The sequence below is a fragment of the Chenopodium album genome, chromosome 16 (assembly GCF_948465745.1).
Source record: "Chenopodium album chromosome 16, dcCheAlbu1.1, whole genome shotgun sequence".
Lineage (NCBI taxonomy): Eukaryota > Viridiplantae > Streptophyta > Magnoliopsida > Caryophyllales > Amaranthaceae > Chenopodium > Chenopodium album.
In genome coordinates, this window is record NC_137849.1 from 29014377 (window position 1) to 29034731 (window position 20355).

General features: G+C 32.4%; 1 protein-coding gene across 1 annotated transcript; it reads left to right on the forward strand.

The window, feature by feature from the left end:
* The first annotated feature begins 183 nt into the window (after positions 1-183).
* Positions 184-16501, forward strand: LOC145586345 (ribulose bisphosphate carboxylase/oxygenase activase, chloroplastic-like). The gene is made up of 12 exons (XM_081643152.1): positions 184-646; positions 1282-1367; positions 3215-3224; positions 5335-5397; positions 8892-9005; positions 10423-10484; positions 12125-12179; positions 12285-12486; positions 13335-13441; positions 14029-14084; positions 14854-14946; positions 16168-16501. The coding sequence occupies exons 1-12, from the start codon at positions 256-258 to the stop codon at positions 16294-16296; spliced, it is 1368 nt and encodes a 455-aa protein (XP_081499278.1). The 5' UTR covers positions 184-255; the 3' UTR covers positions 16297-16501.
* Positions 16502-20355: the final 3854 nt, after the last annotated feature.

The window sequence follows — 20355 nt, forward strand, 5'->3', positions numbered from 1 at the left end:
ATGAGTAAAAGTTTGTGAAGTGAATGAAAACTCATGGGAAGACCTATTTAATTGAGGGTAAATAAGGTTTCAAAAAAAAAAAAAAAAAATTGAGGGTAAATAAGACCGTTTGTATTAATATACATACGTTACTCGGTAAAAAGCGGGCTTAGTTTAGTACTCGAACAAGCGCCAAAATGACAAAGACCACCAAAATCAATCCTCTAAATCATTTGCTGAGCTCCACTGAAATTTCAGCAAAGCTACTCCCATGCCATGGCTCTCCTAATCAACACCATGAACACAACCCCACTCTCTAATCTCAAATCTCTCTCTTTCCTCAACTCCTTTCCTCTTAAATTATCTCAATCAACCCGAAAATCTTTTCCAATTCGTGTTTCACCAATTAATTTCACAATTTTCCAGCAATTGAACAAGAAAGATGAAATTATAGACAATAATAATAGTTCAAATCAATCGGAAGATTCCTCGATTACGCAACAAAAGAAGAGATTGTCGGAGCAATCGTCGTGGGAAACGAAGGATTCGAGGGGCAATGATTATCTTTATAGGCTTGGTGCTGAGGCTGATAATATGAATATTGCTGTGGGTGCTAAGTCGGGTGTTATCGATGATCTTTTCGCCGGCAATTTCCTCGGCCGAGACGGTAATGTTTCCTTCCCGCCTTTTTTTTGTTGCATTTTGTATATGTTATCAAGATTCAAAAACCATCATGTTGTTAGAAACTTAGAATTGTATCATTTTCATTTACTTCCCGCGTCGTTATTCAGTCCCATTTTGTAATTGCTATATAGGGATGCGCGGTATTCTAAGAGAGGAAACATATAGCGAGAAAGATAAGAGACCCATGTGACGAGAAGAGAGATTGAAAAAAAAACACTGACCACAATTTTGCTATATAGGGATGCGCGGTATTCTAAGAGAGGAAACATTTCGAGCAAAGCATATTTTAGCAGAGGAGAGTAGCTCTAAAGAAAAGGGCCTTACTTTGTTTAGCAAACAATACAAAATTCTTATTAAACATGCCTTGTACAGAACTGTATGATTTAGACTACAATTTTGCTACACTTAAGGGGCTAAATGTCAACACATATGAAATGATCAATGGGTCATTTTTCGTTTGTATTCAATCGAATTATATGGTATGTTCATGGTCTTTCAAAAAAAAAAAAAATGGTATGTTCATGGTACTCTTGGATCATGTGATGATTTTGCTTACATTTTTCCACTAGAAAGATTCAACTTCTTAGAGATTTTTGTTTTTGTTTTGGCAATATGCAGCGGACATTGTATTTGACTATAGACAGAAGGTCACAAGGTCGTTTGAATACTTGCAAGGCGATTACTACATAGCTCCCTTATTTTTGGTTAGATTCTTTTCTTCACCCATAATTCTTTCATTTGTATGATTGTTTATATGCTGTTTAATTGATGTTCTTATGATATACATCATTCTTAGTCTTGCTTTGCTTTTATAATGTTTAAGATTGGAATATGAATGAGATTAATTACCTGTATGATTGAAAACTTACTTGTAATGGTTTCAAATACATGACAAAAAATCTTGTTGCTTCCCTACTAAGGTTGGCTAGTTGTGGTAGGAGTGCAGGGCGGAGTAGTGTGTACATACTAACTCCTGCAGTCTTGTCAGCAAATAGGATCTATACCATGAGGTAACCCTAATCATCTAATTGTGAATGCTTGACGTGGTCTGTTATGGTTCATTTTTTTGGATTTCTGAACCGTTTGGTTTTGAATGGATACTTTCTAAAATTAAAGACCACTAGCAGTCAAACCAAGATTAATCATTTTAAGTCTTTCAACTTTTTTAGGGTCACTTATGTTACGCATTTAAACAACATTGGAGAAAATATGGACTTATAATATTTGATAGTGCATTACTTGGGAGCTAGACATGAGCGAGCTTATTGGTAATAGGTGAATTGTTATCAATCAGATGTGTTTGTGTCATATAGCTACTAAGCAACGTGGCTGAACTAGGAGTTTACTGTGGTCTAAAATCTGAAGATTGCCACTCTCGGGGGAATTGTATTTTAAAGCCAGTATTTTAGTCTCTGTTTTGGATTCAAGTGCTGCGAAATGGTTGAATTCAAATCATTTAGTCAGGAAGGTTTGAAATCACATGGATTCCAATTAGTTGGCAGTATGTTTGACTTGATTCAAAGGTGCGGATACCGTATATGCTGCATGCTTGCTTATTGTTGACACAAAATCAGCTAGAAGACCAAGGTCTAGTAAAAGAAAACTTGGGGTAGCTATCTTAGGGGTTGCTCAGTTGTGCGTGTCTGTCCAATTTTGGCAGCAGTAAGGATTTAAATATCAATTGATTTCAGGATCAGCTTAGCAAGGAATAATCAGAACTGTTCAGGCAATTTGTCAGACGATTTATTGTTAGAGGAACTTTGCTCATTGTGTTTCTGAATCATGTGTAACTTTGGGTACTTTATGATTGCATTTTGTGCATTGGATTGTGTACCATCACAGTGAGGAAATTCAAAATTACAGCAGGATCAGTTTTAGAGGAATGGAAGTTTAGTTTCTGCAATAATCCAACTACTCTTCTCACATTAGATTGTGTAAAAGGGCTTATGAAATTTGGAAAGTAGTATGCTCATGCCTGATTGCATTAGGTTTCAAATTGTAATGCTAAACCATAGAAGCATCCTGCCACTGGTAGAACAAAAAGGTTCTGATTGAAGTACACAGATAGGCCCACATGCATGCTACAGCTTATACTATGCTTTCAACCTGTGAATTTTACATTTTTGCATCACTTTTTCCAATGATTTTAAATGCTTTGAGGAGCAGTGCAAGCCAAAAGAAGCGGTTTACTGCTAGGAGAATGCTTTGGCATGAACTTTTTGGTTTGCAAAAGATTTAACTTTAGTAAATTATTTGAGTCTTTGCGGCACAGTTAAGTTTTTATGGAATGGTTGACTAAGGTAATGAATTAATGGTTGACTCTACGAGTTATGTTCATATCTGCTGTCTGAGGTTTTTGCTAATACTTATGTTCAACTTGCTTCACGTCATAAATTCATGCTTATATTGTTGATGTTGTCTGTATCAATGGGCAGATTATCAAGTTTATATTTTTTTCATCTGTATCTATTCACGTGACCCCTTTTCTGTCAACTTTAATATTCTAACAAAAGTAACCCACTGTAGTTTCTTCTCTTTTCTAATGTGACAGGATAAAGTTGGTAAGTTGCCCAGAACAATCCAACGATAGCATATTTTCAGATGATTTCTTCATTCATAATTGTGACAGGGTAATCTGTATCTGAAGCAAATTTTTCCTTTGTTATTGTTCTATCTTACTCTGCACCATGCTTGAATTTTCCAATACTATCTGCTGTTTGGACTTTGGAGCATGCAATAGGTATAAGTGTATAACAGTGTAATAATTTATGTATGATTGTCATCTTCTTTTTAAATTTCCTTGAAAGTTACCATATTTTGCTGTATACATCTGGAAAACCCAAATTCTCCTTGGCTTTTAAATCACAAATTCCTGAAATATGCCTAAAACATGTGGTGATTAACCTGACTATTGAATAATAATTATCTAGCTAGTATGTCTGTATTATTATAAAATTATACAAGTTACGTAATAGCTAGAGAAAGAAAAATGAGAAGCGCATATAACTGATCAATTAGTCTAAAATATTTGCTGCAGGACTGCTAACATATTTGAATTACCTGATACATATCTGGAACTAGACGAGCATCAAATCTGCTGATGAATTTCCTTCTTGTCAAATTTGCTCCAATTCCTCTTTCTCACCCCAAGGTCATAAAAACAGTAATCACGTAGTTTACAGTCTTTACACATTGGATTTCCCTTTCTGTAACTGAAATCTGTCATGCTGTAATTAATCTCCTTGGTCTCCTATTTATTCCAACCCATCTGAAAATACCACATGATACAGAAAATTGATAAAAAATTGATGACAGTTTTCTTCATCGTCCTAACATAAGCCAACATTTATGCAAGTCATGACTTAATTTTTTTTTTGAAACAATTCATGACTTAATTGAGATTACATATGTGACTGATTTATTGTGAGCAGAAACTATGGTGTGCAAATCATGAACTACAAACCATGCCACCAATAACTCGATTAGGTGCTTTCCCAAGGACATTGTTTCTTACACAACTTCGGTTCACTTCTCCAACTGACTTTCAGGAATATCAACATATGTTTTTGATAAGTATGCTCAGTGGCAAATCTAAGATTGACAAAATTATACAACAGTAAACAACAATAAAGCATAAAAGTATACTTTAGTAACACACTAACACTCATTGCTCATTAATTGTAATATTATTGAGGTCTTGTCAGAAAATACAATATTGTAAAGGCAAGATTAGTGCCACTAGTTTGAAATTTAGGTCATCTACAACCATTGACTCAATGAATAAGAGGAGCAACCGAGCAATACTTGAACATAAATATTTGATACAGTAAATAAAAAATAAAAGAAGAAAAGATGAATGAAAATGGGAATAACATTTTTTTGTTTTTTTGCACAAATGGATCTAAGGTGAACTGATACCCTGATCTTTGCAAAAATAAAGCCCAAGTCTAACTGCCACTAAGGGAACTGTATTTATTTGTGATTTACATGCAGTTTATGATGTGCAAAGTATAGTTTAGCCTTAAAACAAAAAAAAAAAAAAAAAAAAAAAAAAAATGAAACAACTACTTCTCTTTTTTGTTTTCAGTTTTTCTGGGGGTGGCACGTGCCTCCTTGGTTACTGCGTAGATCTGCCAGTGTGTATGCTTTGTACTGTACTTATGGGTATATTTGAAATAGGGATGGCAAAAAAACAATGAGAGGAAGACAAAAATGGTAGTCACTACTTGTATTACGGTGTTAAACTATTTTAGGTGGATCTATATTTAGATTAAAATGTCTGTTCAAATAAGGAAAGTTTCTTAAGCAGCATGTTTGAATGTGTCTTTAGCTTGTCTGTATATTTGCTTTGCTAGGACCAGATTATCTATTTATGTTTGTGATGTTCCAATATCTTTGCAAAGAAATCCTATATTAGACTAAGATGGAATGTTATTTGTTATCCTTTTGGTTAAACAAAGTGTCCAAGAAAAACTAACTTACTAAGATCTAAAGGGCAATGCATCTCATTTCTTGCATACCATCTTTCTAATGGTCACGACTTAGTAAAAAGAAGTCGCAATTGGAATTTTCAATTAATTAGTAATTGTAGTACCATAAATTCCTTTCAAGGCTGATCTTGTCTTTGGATTATATACTGATATTATCTACTTTTTTGTTTTGTTTATGCAGTTTGCCACATTGTAAAGAATTGCATTGCTCATCATCTGAACGCTAAAGTTCCTCTAATCTTAGGTAAATCTCTCTTGCTATTTCACTTCATTGGATACTGAAAAAGAAAAGAGAAAAACTAGTGAAAGTGTAACACCCTTACTCCATATTGGATTGTTATGCAAGGATTGATTCTTTATTTAGGGAGAATGGAATGAATTCTGCGGTCCTGTTGGCAGACTTCCTTACACAGTGGAAAAATGATATTACTGCGCTAATTTTTAGCTGGATTCTTACAAAGCCTATTTAAAAAAAAAAAAAAAAAAAACGGATTTATTCAGACTTCCTGGATATAGATCTATGGAAGTTTGTACTTTTTACAATTCTTAGTGTGTCAGTGGAATTTCACAAAAAAAAAAAGATTTTTACATCGAGCTTAAGCTATCTACGTTTTTCTATTTTCTTGCAATGCTCTTGAAGAAATGTGGTTCTTGCATTTATTTACTGTGCCAATGGTAGAAAGGCCTCATTATTCCTCTATTTTATTGGAGAAATCAATGCATCTATACTGAATAATTTTGCTTTTTTCATCTTAATGTTTCATTAAAAAATGAGACTAGCTTGTAAACAATTTGGTTTTATGCCCGAGAGATCTATGATGGAAGCAATCCATTTGTTAAGACACATGATGGAGTTTTGTAGGGTAAAGAAGAAGGACCTCTATATGGTTTTTATTGATTTAGAGAAGGCCTTTGTATAAGGTTCCAAGAGAGGTACTCTGGTGGGCAATGTTGAAGAAAGGTATCCCGTGAAGGAACGTGGACCTAGTTAAGGATATGTATTGGGATGTATCAACAAATGTGATGTAACACCCCGCATCAACATGAGCCCACTAGTAGATATTGTCCTCTTTGGGCCCTAGTCTATAAGGATTTGCTTTGATGCAAGATATATATCCTACCCAAAAGGGATCTACTAGCTTGAGCTGTTGAGGTATCAACCCCCATATAACGAAGGCTTTGTTCTCCTCAACTTCCAATGTGGGAGTGCCATAGGCACCTTATAAATTTATTACCACTAAAGCCAAATTATTTAACTATTTAAGCGGCTAACCTTTATGATTTTAAACTACTTGTTTGAAACGTGTAAAATTTCTTTTTAAAATTTTTATAGAATATGTTTAAGTTGGTTTTGAACTTCGATTTTGTTACAAATGAGTCGTTAATTAGTTGTTCCAATGAGAGTTGAGTAGTTTTAGGAAGGGCATGCATACGTCATGAATCTTTCAATGCTTTTATCTTGCTAAATGTGATTATATGAATTGTTGAGCTATGTGACTTATGTGATAGCTTTACACGTCCTTTTTGTGCAATTTAAGTTAATGTATGATTATAGATCATGAAATCTAACTGGTTTTCTATTTTTGTGTATGCTTATGTTGTTTTCTTTTGAATGCTTGCTTGCGTTGTGATGACTTAGAGAAGAGAAAAGTGACATGGTAAGTCTAGTAACAGAAAAGAAGTGGAAAGTGAGTATACTATAGAAAACATGGACAGTTTTTAGTTCTAAAGTTAGATCAATTTAAGGAAGGGCATCAAGACTTGCATGAGTTTGGAACAACTAAAAACCAAATACATAATATTAAGACTTACCAGGGATTTTTCATCCGTTTACTCTAGACATCCCCACATACGATGAAGAAGAGTATGATAACTGGATGGTCCATGAACTTTTGTAGTACTCTGATATTGAAATACTACCCATAAATTCCTCAAGAAAGGTGGGTAAAACTTTTCTTTTAGTGCATTCTTGAAGGCTTCCCATTTAAAATTTGGCTGGCCTCTTCTTTCAAGTACATGGCAGCTTGGTCAACTTTCATTTCCTTTGAAGTGTTTAGGGCCAGAAATATCTTATTGAACTCTCGTTCCCAATTAAAGATGGGGTTAATGCCAAATTAGAGGAATGGAAGCAAAGGTTGGAATCTAGAGGGTATAAACTAAGACGGTTTAAAGACACAATATTTGGTATGTCGCTTTGGTACACAGAAGGGGACAAACGATAATGTAGTGAGTTTGGACATAAAGGATTTAACTATGAGTGAGTGTTTACATTATCTTGGGTCGATCATTTAGAAAATGGCGACATTGATCAAGATGTGGCTCACAGATTAAGTCGAGGTGGCTTAAATGGCAAACGGTCACGAGAGTGTTATGTGAGCGAAGCATTCCTTTACAGTTTAAGGGGAAACTCTATAGGACTGCCATAAAACCAATGTTGTTTTATTGTACAGAATGTTGGACTTCTAAGAAGGAGCACATTAAAAAGAAAATGCGCATATTAAGATGGATGTGCGAGAACACTCTAAGAGATAGAATTAGAAATGAAGTTATTCGTAAGAAAGTGGGTATTGCAGGTATTGCAGACAAATATAAGGGTGCACTAGTACAAAGAGTGGAAGAGTGGGACCGTGGAGAGCTTAAACGAGGTAGACGAAGGTCAAAAATGACTTGGTTGGAAAGACTAGGATATGAAGCAAATAGGTATGCATGAGAATGAGGTTTTTGATCATAAGGGAAGGAGGACGAAGATTTTTGTGGATGACTATACAGAGTAATTACTTTTAGTTCATGTAGCCGACTCCACTTATGAGATTAACGCTTTGATTGATTGATTGATTGACTTGTAACTTACACTAAATTTTGATAGGTTTTGATGAAAAACATGATTGTGCAAAAAAAAAAAAAAATATTGATATATACATGTTAATCATAAATATTACTTCATCCGTTTTTAAATACTTGCTCCATTTCTACTTTTTGCACAATTAATTTGTCCTACTTTGACTAATGTTTGTGATTTATTCATAAGAATAATATGTAGTTCTGTGGGTACTTGTTGGAATTGTCTCGATGAATAGATTATTAATTTTCAGTTGTTAGAATTTATACTTATTGATATTATTGATCAAAATAGCATCGGTATCGTGCTAGGAGAAATGGTGCAAGTATTTAAAAACGGAGGAAGTACTAAGTATTTAGACTTTTGTAGCATGTTCTTCCTCGCTGTTCCCTCTATTGATATATCCACACTACAAAGATCGAATTATCAATGAGATTGCTAGATTAGAACAATGGAGAAACAAAATCTGATCTCCCTCACTCTTATGGCTAGGTGTTTAAGTTAAAGTTCAGCATTCTTGCTTTGATCGGCAAATGAAAACATATGTATGTTTGGAAATCTTATGCGTTAGCCTTTATAATCAAATAGCCTTGGATAAAGATTCCAGACTTACTAAGCCAAACAATGCACAAACGCACAAAGCCTTGCACTTATCCAAGCCCTTGCATGTGCACATTTCCCCAAGCCCTTAGTTAGACTTGTGAGCGTTGGGCTTTGAGTTTTACAGTCCACTGCTCAATCTGTTCTATGCTATTGTGTGTGACCCAATAGGTTCAGTTAGGAGTGAGTCGTATACTCAATTACTTAATTAATTGATTGAAGAGGCTTCCAACTGTATTATTTATTATTTATTTATTTTTGTATAGACAAAGTTGCATATAATGTCACTTATTGGACAGGAATTTGGGGAGGAAAAGGTCAAGGGAAGACATTCCAAACTGAGCTTATTTTCCGGGCTATGGACGTCGAGCCAGTTATAATATCTGCTGGAGAACTGGAATCCGAAAAAGCTGGTATGAAAAATGACTTTTATCTGTATTCTCTTCACACATAATTATATAACAGAATGTTTTGTGATAATTATTTTTTGATGATGTTTAAAATGTGTTTTTTTATTAGAAAACCCTTATCCTGAACTTGTTAGAACTTATACGAATGTCTTCCTTTTTTCTAGAAGTATTTGGACTTGGAATCCTTACTAATACTAACATATTCGACTCAATGAACGGACTCAAATTTATCTGAACTTATTTCTCCTACCATTTATATGTTTGATGGTGAAAGAACAGCCTTAAATTTATCTTTATCACGTCTGTGTGTGTTGTCTCTAAGTTTTGATTGTTCTGTTTCTGTGGATGCTTCTTGCCTCTCTTATTCACTCACTTAAATGCATGGATGTTGCAATCTTGAGCCAGTAAATTTGTCAATCAATGGTGCTTACATTTGATTCTTGGTATCCTACCTTGTAGGCTCACTATTACCAACCTAATATACTCTCTTATAAGTCAATTTGTTAGCAAGAATTTGCATATGGGTGTGCATGTCCCATCATGTTTTTCCGTACATTAATATCCAATGTCTTGATTATCTTGAAGGTCTTCTTTCCGCATAATAGTTATGCCTCTCTTGATCACTAAATACATACTCCCTCAGTCCCTTTTTGTTTGCTCCATGGCCCACTTGTTTGTGAGAGCTTATGAGTGATATGGGATAAAAACTAAGGGACAGAGGGAGTATTAGAACTTTTAAGTCTTCTAAAGTTCTAAGTTGTGCCTACAGTAGGACACCCTGAAGAAGTGCTTTAAGGAAGCTCCAAAATTAAACTATTTAACATAAGAAGATAGATACACACATGTACAAGCATTTTTACACAATTATAATCCACAGCCCTAATGCAAGTCTCTCCAGCTGTCTTAATAAATCCTGTGGAAGCTTCTTTGCGTGACCCTATGCTCTTTACCATATGATTATGTATTTATAAATTTTCAGAAAGTTCAAATGGTTCAAAATGAAAAAAGATTCAGAAAAATTACAAACAAAATTCACATATAAACTCTGATAAGTTAGTTTTTTTAAAATGAAGTAATGACATGTTATAAGTAATAAGAGGAAAGTTTACATGAGGATAGTTCTTTAGTACAAGAGCAATGATCTAAGTCCCTGAAGAAGCTGAGTACCTCTGCAGATTTGAGAAGGTTCTTCTTAGTTGTGGCTAACACTGGTAGTAACTGAGGATAATGTCAGTCTCTGCACAGCTACAATATCCCCTCACGTACTCCCCCCTATGCTCCCAAATTTCCCTCTTATGCGCTTCATTTTGTCATTTATCAAAGTGAGGGAAGTCTTGCTATTTTTCAAAAGAAGTAGTGACAAGTTTAGTGTAACTGATAACGCTGTGTTGTATGCTGCTTACTGTGATTTTCATTACAGGTGAACCTGGTAAATTAATACGGAAGCGATACAGAACAGCCTCTCAAGTGGTGCAGAACCAAGTTAGGAGCTTTTCCTCTATCTCTGATGATTTATGTATGTTGGATTTGGTTTATTTATATTTTAGGAAAATTTGTCAAGAATAAGCTAACCTTTGCGTGATTAGCTCAAAATAAGTCAACTTTTCGATTAACCCAAAATAAGTCGACTTTTAAGGGATATCTTCTTTTAATAAGTCAAATGACGTACAAACTACCAAATAGGTCATTTTTTTTAATTAAATATCATTTATTAAATTAATTTTTTTTAATAATATTAAATTTAATTAACTATAATTATACTGTTAAATAAACAAATTTTTAAAAAAGCAGCCTTCCCCTTCCCCCCACCTACTGCCAGCCCCTTCCAGCTGCCGGCGCCGGCGACCACCTCCCTACCCCGGCGCGGCGACCCCACTCCCCTCCCTTTCCCCTAACCCATGAATTCCTCTCCTCCTCTTCCTCAATCCAAACCACCATCACTTCCATTCACTCATCGGCTCCGACATCCACTCTTCCTCTGACGACCTCGTCGACGCTCTTCTCCGGCGGCCATTCGCGGCATCAATGTTGCGTCAGCGACGACCTCGTCGAATCTCTGTTTCATCCACTTTCTCTCTCATCTCTCTCATCACCTCTGCTTTCCTCCGCCCCCTTCTTCTGCTGAGTTCGGTGAACTGCTAAACGACCACTTAATCCGGCCAATACTGAATTTCTTGGAAGAGGCGAATTCCTCTTTCTTGGTGAATATTCATCCCCCGTCCCCCACCTTGATCGACCCCCCCCCCCCAAAAAAAAAAAAAAACTCGTTTAGGGCAGTTTCGGGGGTTGGGTTTTAGGACGGGAATGGGGAAAGAGAGGGGATGGGGTAGCTGGCGACGAATGAGTGAGGTGATCGTCGGCCACTGGAAGGAGAAGGGGGTAGCTGGCTGTGGGTGGTGGCTGAGATTTTTCTTTTTTCTTTTTAGTTTATTTTATTTATTTTGATATATTTATTTAATTATTAATTGAATTTTTTAAATAATCAATCAAAAAATAAATCTTATTTTTTTTTTAAAAAAAAAGAGGACCAACCATATATTGACACGTGTCATACTTTACCTTAATAATCTGTTAACTTCTAATCCAACTGGTTTTGGCTCATTTTGAGAAGATATCTAATAAAATTTGACTTATTTTGTGTTAATCGAATGGTTGGCTTATTTTAAGCTAACCACACAAAGGTTGGCTTATTCTTGACAAATTTTCCTATATTTTATGTATTGTTTCATATTTAGGTCACATAGCTCTGCTTTTCTGGGACAGGTGAGTTTGAACAAGTAAAAAATTAATACATAGGCACAAAATTATTATCAGCTTACTATTTTGTGAATTAAAGTAGAGCTGATAGCTAATGGAATTCCTATCTACCTCAGTATTTGCCAAGGATGTATTTAGCATCTTTATGTTTCTCATTGTTAGGTCAAAAGACATTTTCTTTTGACTCTCTGTGGGTATTTATTCTTTTCTACTTGAATCTCAGTGACTTGTATAAAGTCCCATATACTGTAATTTTCTTCCACTTCTCACATTGCACATAAACTTAAAGTTAAACACTCTAATTGAAAGACACCCAGCCAGGCCTAATTTTTTTAATGCAGTCTTATTGTCCTTGACCTGTACAGGGAAAATTGAGCTGTTTGTTGGTCAATGACATTGATGCAGGCATTGGTAGATTTGGTGAGCTCCCATTCACAGAAAATATACTGATACGAATTAGATAGTTAGTTATACGACTACATTGGCATAACTCTTATATTTGCTGCAATATTTTCCCTTTTGTAGGAGATACTCAAGTGACAGTTAACAATCAAATTGTTTCTGGAACTTTGATGAACTTGGCTGATAATCCCACCAGAGTTAGCACTGGACAAAAATGGCGTGAATCGGATGTTACTCATAGAATTCCTATTATTGTCACAGGAAATGACTTTTCAACAATTTATGCTCCTCTAATCCGGGATGGGAGGATGGAGAAATTCTACTGGTATGTAGCTATGTATTATGCCCATCATCTTTAATAGCTATGACAAAGTACAGCTACTTTTAGTCAGATCATATGGTGGTGATCCTTGCATTTTGTCGCCATTATCTATTTTTGTGTTCATTGAAAGTTCTTAGGACCTTATTGATTAAAGCTTCTGTAAGATTGGAAGGGTTAGGAAGCCAGTGCAAACTGATCTATATAGTTCTATTTCAATTCTGAAGACTGTTGTCTTGGCATCTGAAATGTAGTTTTGTAATTTATTTAATTTTTTTATAATTCGACTCAACACTTTGTTTAATTATTGTTTTTATTTTCCTATGTTTTATTTTTAATTGTTTACGATACAAATAAGTGTTTGGGGTATCTGAATCATCATCACATGTGCTACTCATCTTTACTCTCCAAACTTACGACAAAAATCGGACACCAGTAATTCTGAATCCAAACATTTTAGTTTAGCTATTGCTTAATTCAAAGCTGAGAACTCATAATGGTACAAGATGGGCCCTTTATCTACTGGGTTTTTTTTTATGTTATACACGATTGCACGTATGAGAATGAAACGTGAAACTTGAGCATGTCAAGTAGCTGAGTTATAAATTGCTATTTTACATGGAGCGAAGGTGTGAATCATATACTATTCTATGTGTTTTCTTTTGTTTAAAGTGCCTAATTGTTTACTGTATCAAGGTGTCTCAGATGGGCACTCTGTACTTATTTGCATAGTCTGAGTATGACAGTCGCCTAGCTATCTCTAAAATTTCCGAACTTCCATAATATTGTTTCTGTTATGAAGTACTGCATCACTACTGTAACTTTGTTTATTTATTTATTTTTGGTCATATCAGGCAGCCAAATCATGAAGATATTGTTAACATTGTCCATCGGATGTATGAAAAAGATGGAATATCCAAGGATGAGGTTCTCGGCATTGTGAACACATTTCCTGATCAAGGTAATATTGTACGCATTTCTTCAGAATAAATAGTTATCTTTACTTATGTGTCAACAGAGGACCCTGACGCACTGAAAAAGAAATAAAGATAGACTTAGAATCCAAGAGTATTACACAATTACCCTCTTGGTTAAATCAGGTTAATTCAATTGTGTGTATCCGATCCTTTGCTCATTTCTCAAATGCAAATTAAGATGGTGTGGGGCTACAAGAAGGGTCCTTATGTAATTAAAGATTTAAAGCCTTTCCGTTGCTAGGGTAAGGGATGATTGATGATAAGTCTCTGAATATATTTTGTGTAGTAATGGAATCATGAATATATTTTATTGTTCTCCGATGACTTTTCTAAATTCCAATATTTACTTTCTGATTGAACTTTGAGGGCTTTTTTGGGCTTTATGGATCTCAATTTCCTTTGGAGGCAATCCTCATAGGGCTCATACCATTTCCTTTTGGGATTTGGTACTAGGTTTTCAATACAGATCTCTTAGGGAACTGGAATTTGAGATATGTAGCATGTACCCTTTATAATGTGTGGATATTAAACATTTTACTAACAAACGCTGTGCCCCTTTCTAAACATGCAGCCTTAGATTTCTATGGAGCATTGAGATCCCGTACATACGACCGATCTCTTCTTAAGGTATACTCTTCTTTGATTGGATCTATCAATTTGCATGCAAGTGCTGTATTTACTTCTTTCTTGCAAGATGTCTGCAGTTAAAAATTAAGCGTTTTCTGCAGAATTAAAAGTAAAATGAATAAAAAGGAATTTAAGTGTTATGTTTGTCATGTCTATGCTAATTACTATTATTAACTCATCACCATGCTGGAGTCGCAATAAACAATGCTGCAATAAATTCATTTCATTTTGTATAAGAAAAGAAACAGCTATGATAATGCTTAGTTCAGAGGTTGCTGAGCGTAAACTAAGAAATTTTGCAGTAAGTCTGGGTCAATATGCAGCTTTTGTTTTTAAGCCACTTTTCATACTAGCAGAAGATTAATAACCTAAATTTTATGAAGTCATGTATGCTTGGAGCTTTAATAATAATTAATAATCTCTGTCATTAAGAAGCTTTGTTTTAATACCCCTTTTCACACCAGCAGAAGGGTAGTAACCTATGCTGTACAAAATCATGGAACATGATTAAAAAATAACTGATCGGGTGCTCTTCCTGTACCTGTGATTGTGATTATATCATCTGACCAAAAGAATTATCTATTCATGTTATCCAGTCTAAGTATTTTTGCAACCAGTAGGAAATAGGCTAGCTATACATTTATGTTAAAGGGTTCATTCATTGTCCAGCTTATGGTACTGTAAAACAATATTTTCCAATACTGAAGTCTACCTTCTTGCTTTTTTTACCTGATTGCAAACTAATTGTTGATTCCTTATCTTCTTCTAGTGGGTTGATGAATGCGGAGGTGTTGAGAATCTAGGAACCATACTTTTTAAACAAAGGAGAGGTGATAAACTTCCAGTTTTTGTGCCACCTGAGGTAGTATCTGCCAAACTCATTTGAAATTCACTACTGATTCTGTTTGTTTTGAGTATTTATTGTCTGAAAATTAGCTGTCTTTTGTATTTCTTGTAGTTTGACACTTGAATTGGAATTACTAATCAAATAGGCCTTGTTTCCGCACTAAAGATCCACAATGATTAACATGGACAAGCTTTTTTACACAGTCCCACAGACACGCACACGCATATGCACACACACACATATTCACTTGCACCACACGATTTATTACAGGCAAATTGCTGAGAATGCTGACATTTAGGTCTTCTTAGTATAATCACTAGTGAAAGGGGAAGGGAGAACAGATAGACCTACATGTCGACAAAAATGTTTGCATTTAGTTGAAAAAAAAATTAGTCAGAGAAATAGGTCTATCTGCTCTCCTTTCCCCTTTTGCCAATGAATAAATTAAGACCACCTGAATGTCAGAAAAATAGGTCTAGCTGTTCTTCTTCATCCGCTTTCCATTTAATAGGTCTAGGCCATCCAATCATCTGTAGTATAACATATCACACCATGGAGCTAAAAGAACAAAAAGGACCATAACAGAATTCTGGTCTACAGTGGCACCATAATAACACATTAAGGAGGAAGATAAACTAGAGATTGATAAATAAAAAAATAAAATAAAATGCAAGGATATGGGCCTAGGTGAGTAGGACACAAAAAATATCTATTTTAGTTCTATCATTAGCTATGAATGATGAGAAAAAAAAATTTGGGTCAAAAGAAAACTCTATTTTAGAGTTTTATCAACAATTTGCTTGCTTTGGTGGGGATCTGGTATCTTCACAAAAAAAAAAAAAAAAAAAAAAAAAAAAAAAAAAAAAAAAATCTAAAGATTCGAATTAGGAAGGATTGGTTGACGAAATATGAACCAGTGACTGAAACTGGCCTAGATATACCTGAAAACAATACGTTTTTGTTATCGCGGGATATAGTGGCATCTGGGTACACCTGGTGATATGAATCATTTGAAACATATATAAACAAATTATAACATTCAACCCATAGCCACGCATGAAACACATAGGTTTGCAGTCCACATTCCAACTGATGAGCTTATGTTATTTTAATGTTCTTAACTTCAGAATTTATTCAAATAGTTTCAATACCGTTTACATATTGTATGCGTTAATCATACTACATATCTTTTTTGTATGTCTGATTCGAAGCACTAACTCCAGTCTTTCTGTGTAGCAAAATGTTGAGGCTCTTCTCGAATCTGGCTACTCTCTTGTGAAAGAACAGCAATTCGTCATGCAAAACAAACTTTCTAAGGAGTATATGAAAAATATTGATGAATGGAATCCAAACTACTTTAGTTAGGTGATTACTATTACCATTGGTCTCAAAACCTTTCTAGTATATTTTCCTTGATGCATGTCTTTATTTTAGTCAATTCGTGAATTTATTATTTTTTATTTTTTTTTATTTTATTTATTTTTTTTTTGTGACAACGGTCCAAAATATTGAAAATGTTGTATTACTCAATTTTGAATGGATATTATAAAATTTCAAACTTGTTCCTTTATATACATTAAATTAAAAAAAAAAAAAAAAATGTGTGTATGTATATGGCCTAAAATTAATCATCTACTTCTTCATTCATGTTTTCATGGCCAATGACTTCAAAATTTATAGAAAACTAGAATGTATTTGTGTTAATGCAATGGATATACATTATATGGAATTATACTATTTTTCGTAGTCTAAAGAAATATGGTATGAGAAACAAGTTGAGGGTGAATTAGCATAATCTTCGTTTAATGTAAAAGATTAACTCTTTTTTTTTTTTTTTCATTTTTTTTTTTAATATTTTTGTTCCTTGAAAACTCGCTTGAATATAATTTAAAGACACTACCTTTTTTGTCACCTTAAACTTACATCATTAACAAAATATTATACCTTCTCCTTGTATCTCCTTTTGTCACAAATTCACAATATGAAAATTTTGCTCATATTAGTGTTTTGCTTGGACCTAGTTATTGGGTAGGTAGGTGTAGGTCGATAGATCATCTTTTATTGGGCCAAAGTGGGTTGGGCCAGTGCGAGTCACGGAATCATTGGCAAATTGATAATGGGTAGACCAGTATATAAGGGCCTTATTTGGCAATTGAATGTTGACTACTGACTGTTTCTTTTAGCTGGTGTGACCAACTGTTTGTATTGGCTTTTTATGTTGGTTGTTTGACTGTAGAATGTTAATAAATATGTTTGGTAAAGTTAGTTATTTGTTGTTTTATATAAAAATGACTTTTAAGAGCATTGGTATATTTTATTATCTTTGTAATATACCTTGCAAATAATAATAATAATAATGATTATTTATTATTATTATTATTGTTATTATTATTATTATTGTTATTATTATTATCTCAAAAACAAAAGTCATACAACCTACAATAAATTAGTGGGAAGCCGAGATACGATAGGCCTCTACTCCTCTAGCTATAGCAAAGTCTACCCTAGTGAAGATATGAGCTGCAACACGAGACCCTATGTCTTGCGTCGTCGAGAACCTCTGAATCCGCTTTAGCAACGCAACAACCTCCTCTAATTCCCCAAGCGAAGAAAAGGAGAAGGGAATGAAACCATAGCCAATCGCCCGACAACGAGCTTCATAATAAACCCGCTTCCGATGAGCCGTATCAGCTACAACTCGTCCAGGAAAAAAGTTAGATAGCCCTGTCTGTGTCAAAGGAGAAGACCTTGTGAAGTCGACACATACATCACGACCACGATCCCATGAATAAAGTAACACATCGGCAGATATGAGGGCCCCGTCATTCCCTCCAGACAACCCTATGTCAACCTCCTTTCTTGCTGAAATCCCAGATCTGTAGCAAATATCAACAAGTGTATCTCGAACAACATTATTATTATTATTATTATTATTATTATTATTATTATTATTATTATTATTATTATTGTTATTATTATTATTATTACTTTGTTGCTGTTAATTATTAATAAATAATAATAATTATTTAAATTACTAATTAAAATTAATATAGTAATTCTCAATAGTTAAGTATCATTATTAATAAATATAATTGATTAATAATAATTAATAATTGAAAATAAATTACTAATTATTAATAATTGATTACAGATTAATAATTAAAAATAATAATTTATTATTTACTAATTACTAATTATTAATTAATGTTTATAAATAATTAATAATTAATTAATATTTATTAATAACTAATTACTAATTATTAACAATAAACTACTAATTATAATAATAAATTACTAATTACTATTTATTAATTGTTAATTATTATTTTTAAAATATAAATTTTTAATAATGAATTATTAATCAATATTTATTAATAATTAATTAATAATAATTAATTATGAATTAATATTTATTAATACATTATTATTAGTTACTATTTAGTATTTATAAATAATTTATTATTAATTATTAATTACTATTTATTTATTATTTATTATTTATTATTAATCATTAATCATTAATTATTAGTTATCAGTTATTAATTATTAGTTATTAAATATTAACTGTTAGTTATTAATTATTAATTATCAATTATTAACTATTAATTATTAATTATTAATTATTAAATTTTAATTATTAATTATTAAATTTTAATTATTATTTATTAATTATTAATTACTAATTATTAATAATAAACTACTAATTATAATAATAAATTACTAATTACTATTTATTAATTGTTAATTATTATTTTTAAAATATAAATTTTTAATAATGAATTATTAATCAATATTTATTAATAATTAATTAATAATAATTAAGTATGAATTAATATTTATTAATACATTATTATTACTATTTAATATTAATAACTAATTTTTTATTAATTATTAATTACTATTTATTTATAATTTATTAATTATTAATTATTAATTATTAATTATTAATAATTAGTTATTAGTTATTAGTTATTAATTATTAAATATTAACTATTAGTTGTTAATTATTAATTATTAATTATTAATTATTAATTATTAATAATTAGTTATTAGTTATTAGTTATTAATTATTAAATATTAACTATTAGTTGTTAATTATTAATTATTAATTATTAATTATTAATTATTAATTATTAAATTTTAATTATTAATTATTAATTATTATCAATTATTTACTAATAATTATTAAGTTATTAAATTATTAAATTATTAATAATTTTTCATTAATTAATATTAATTATTAATACTTAATAAAGGATACGAAAGTAATTTTAATGGTAAAAAGCCAAAAGTCAATATCAAAAAACTAGTAAGACTAGCTTTTTATTTTTGGCAGAAAAGCCAACTTTTTAGCCAAGAAAAAAGCCATTTACCAAACATATTTTTTGGCTGTTTGACCAAGATGAAAAGTCAAAAGCCAAAAGCCAACTAAAAAGCCAAGTAAAAATCATTTACCAAATAAGTCTAAGGAAAGAGAATGAAAGTCAGAAATAAATAAAAAAAAAAAGTACATATGATTGATATGAATGCAACTTTAAAGATGCAATATGAATAGTTTTACGTTATTTTTTTTCTTATTTTGTTAAATTGGGCTAGTAATTTTTGACTTGTATTGACCTTGTCCAATAAAGGCATCATTGAATAAAAAAACCATTTAATTTGACCCAACTATATATCTATTAGGTTATCGATAACTAGGTCTAGCTTTTGCTAAACTTTAATTTTTTGGCAAATTGACCAACTATTAGCGGTATGTGCAAAATAATACGACCTTAGTTATTATCAGCAGTACCACCTTTTGTACTATATGTACAAAATAGTACGTCAGCCACAGGAGAAAGTCTGAAAATAGGACAGTTACCCGGGGTGCACCATGTGGTTAAAGGGGGGAAAGAACATACTTGTAATATGTTATTTTAGTGTGTTCTTTGGATATCAACTATATGTTGTTTACATTATAACTTATGTCATTTAACATATGTTGATTAAATATGCATGTTTTTTGGGGTTTCAATAATACAAAGTACAATCTTCGGTTCGCATTATTCGCAACAAAGAGGTATTATTTGTGAGACATAAAATATTCCTTTGTTGCAAGTAATGCGAACCGAAGGTAGTATGTTCTTTGAATTTAGCTCTAATGTTATTTGAAGTAGTGAAGCATAAATTCTATTTTTATTATCATATGTCATATTTAAATTGTTTTTATTATTGTATGTTCTTTGAATTTGAACAGTGTATTCTTTGGGTATGAACTATATGTTCTTTACATTATAAATTATGTTTTTTTTAAACATATGTTAATTTGAAATTTGAAAATGAAATCTTGAATTATTTTTATTTGAAAAATAATATTAGAGAGAGAAAACTAAAATTGTTATGGAAAGTTGAATATTTGGGGAAAGGAAAAAATATTATTGGGGA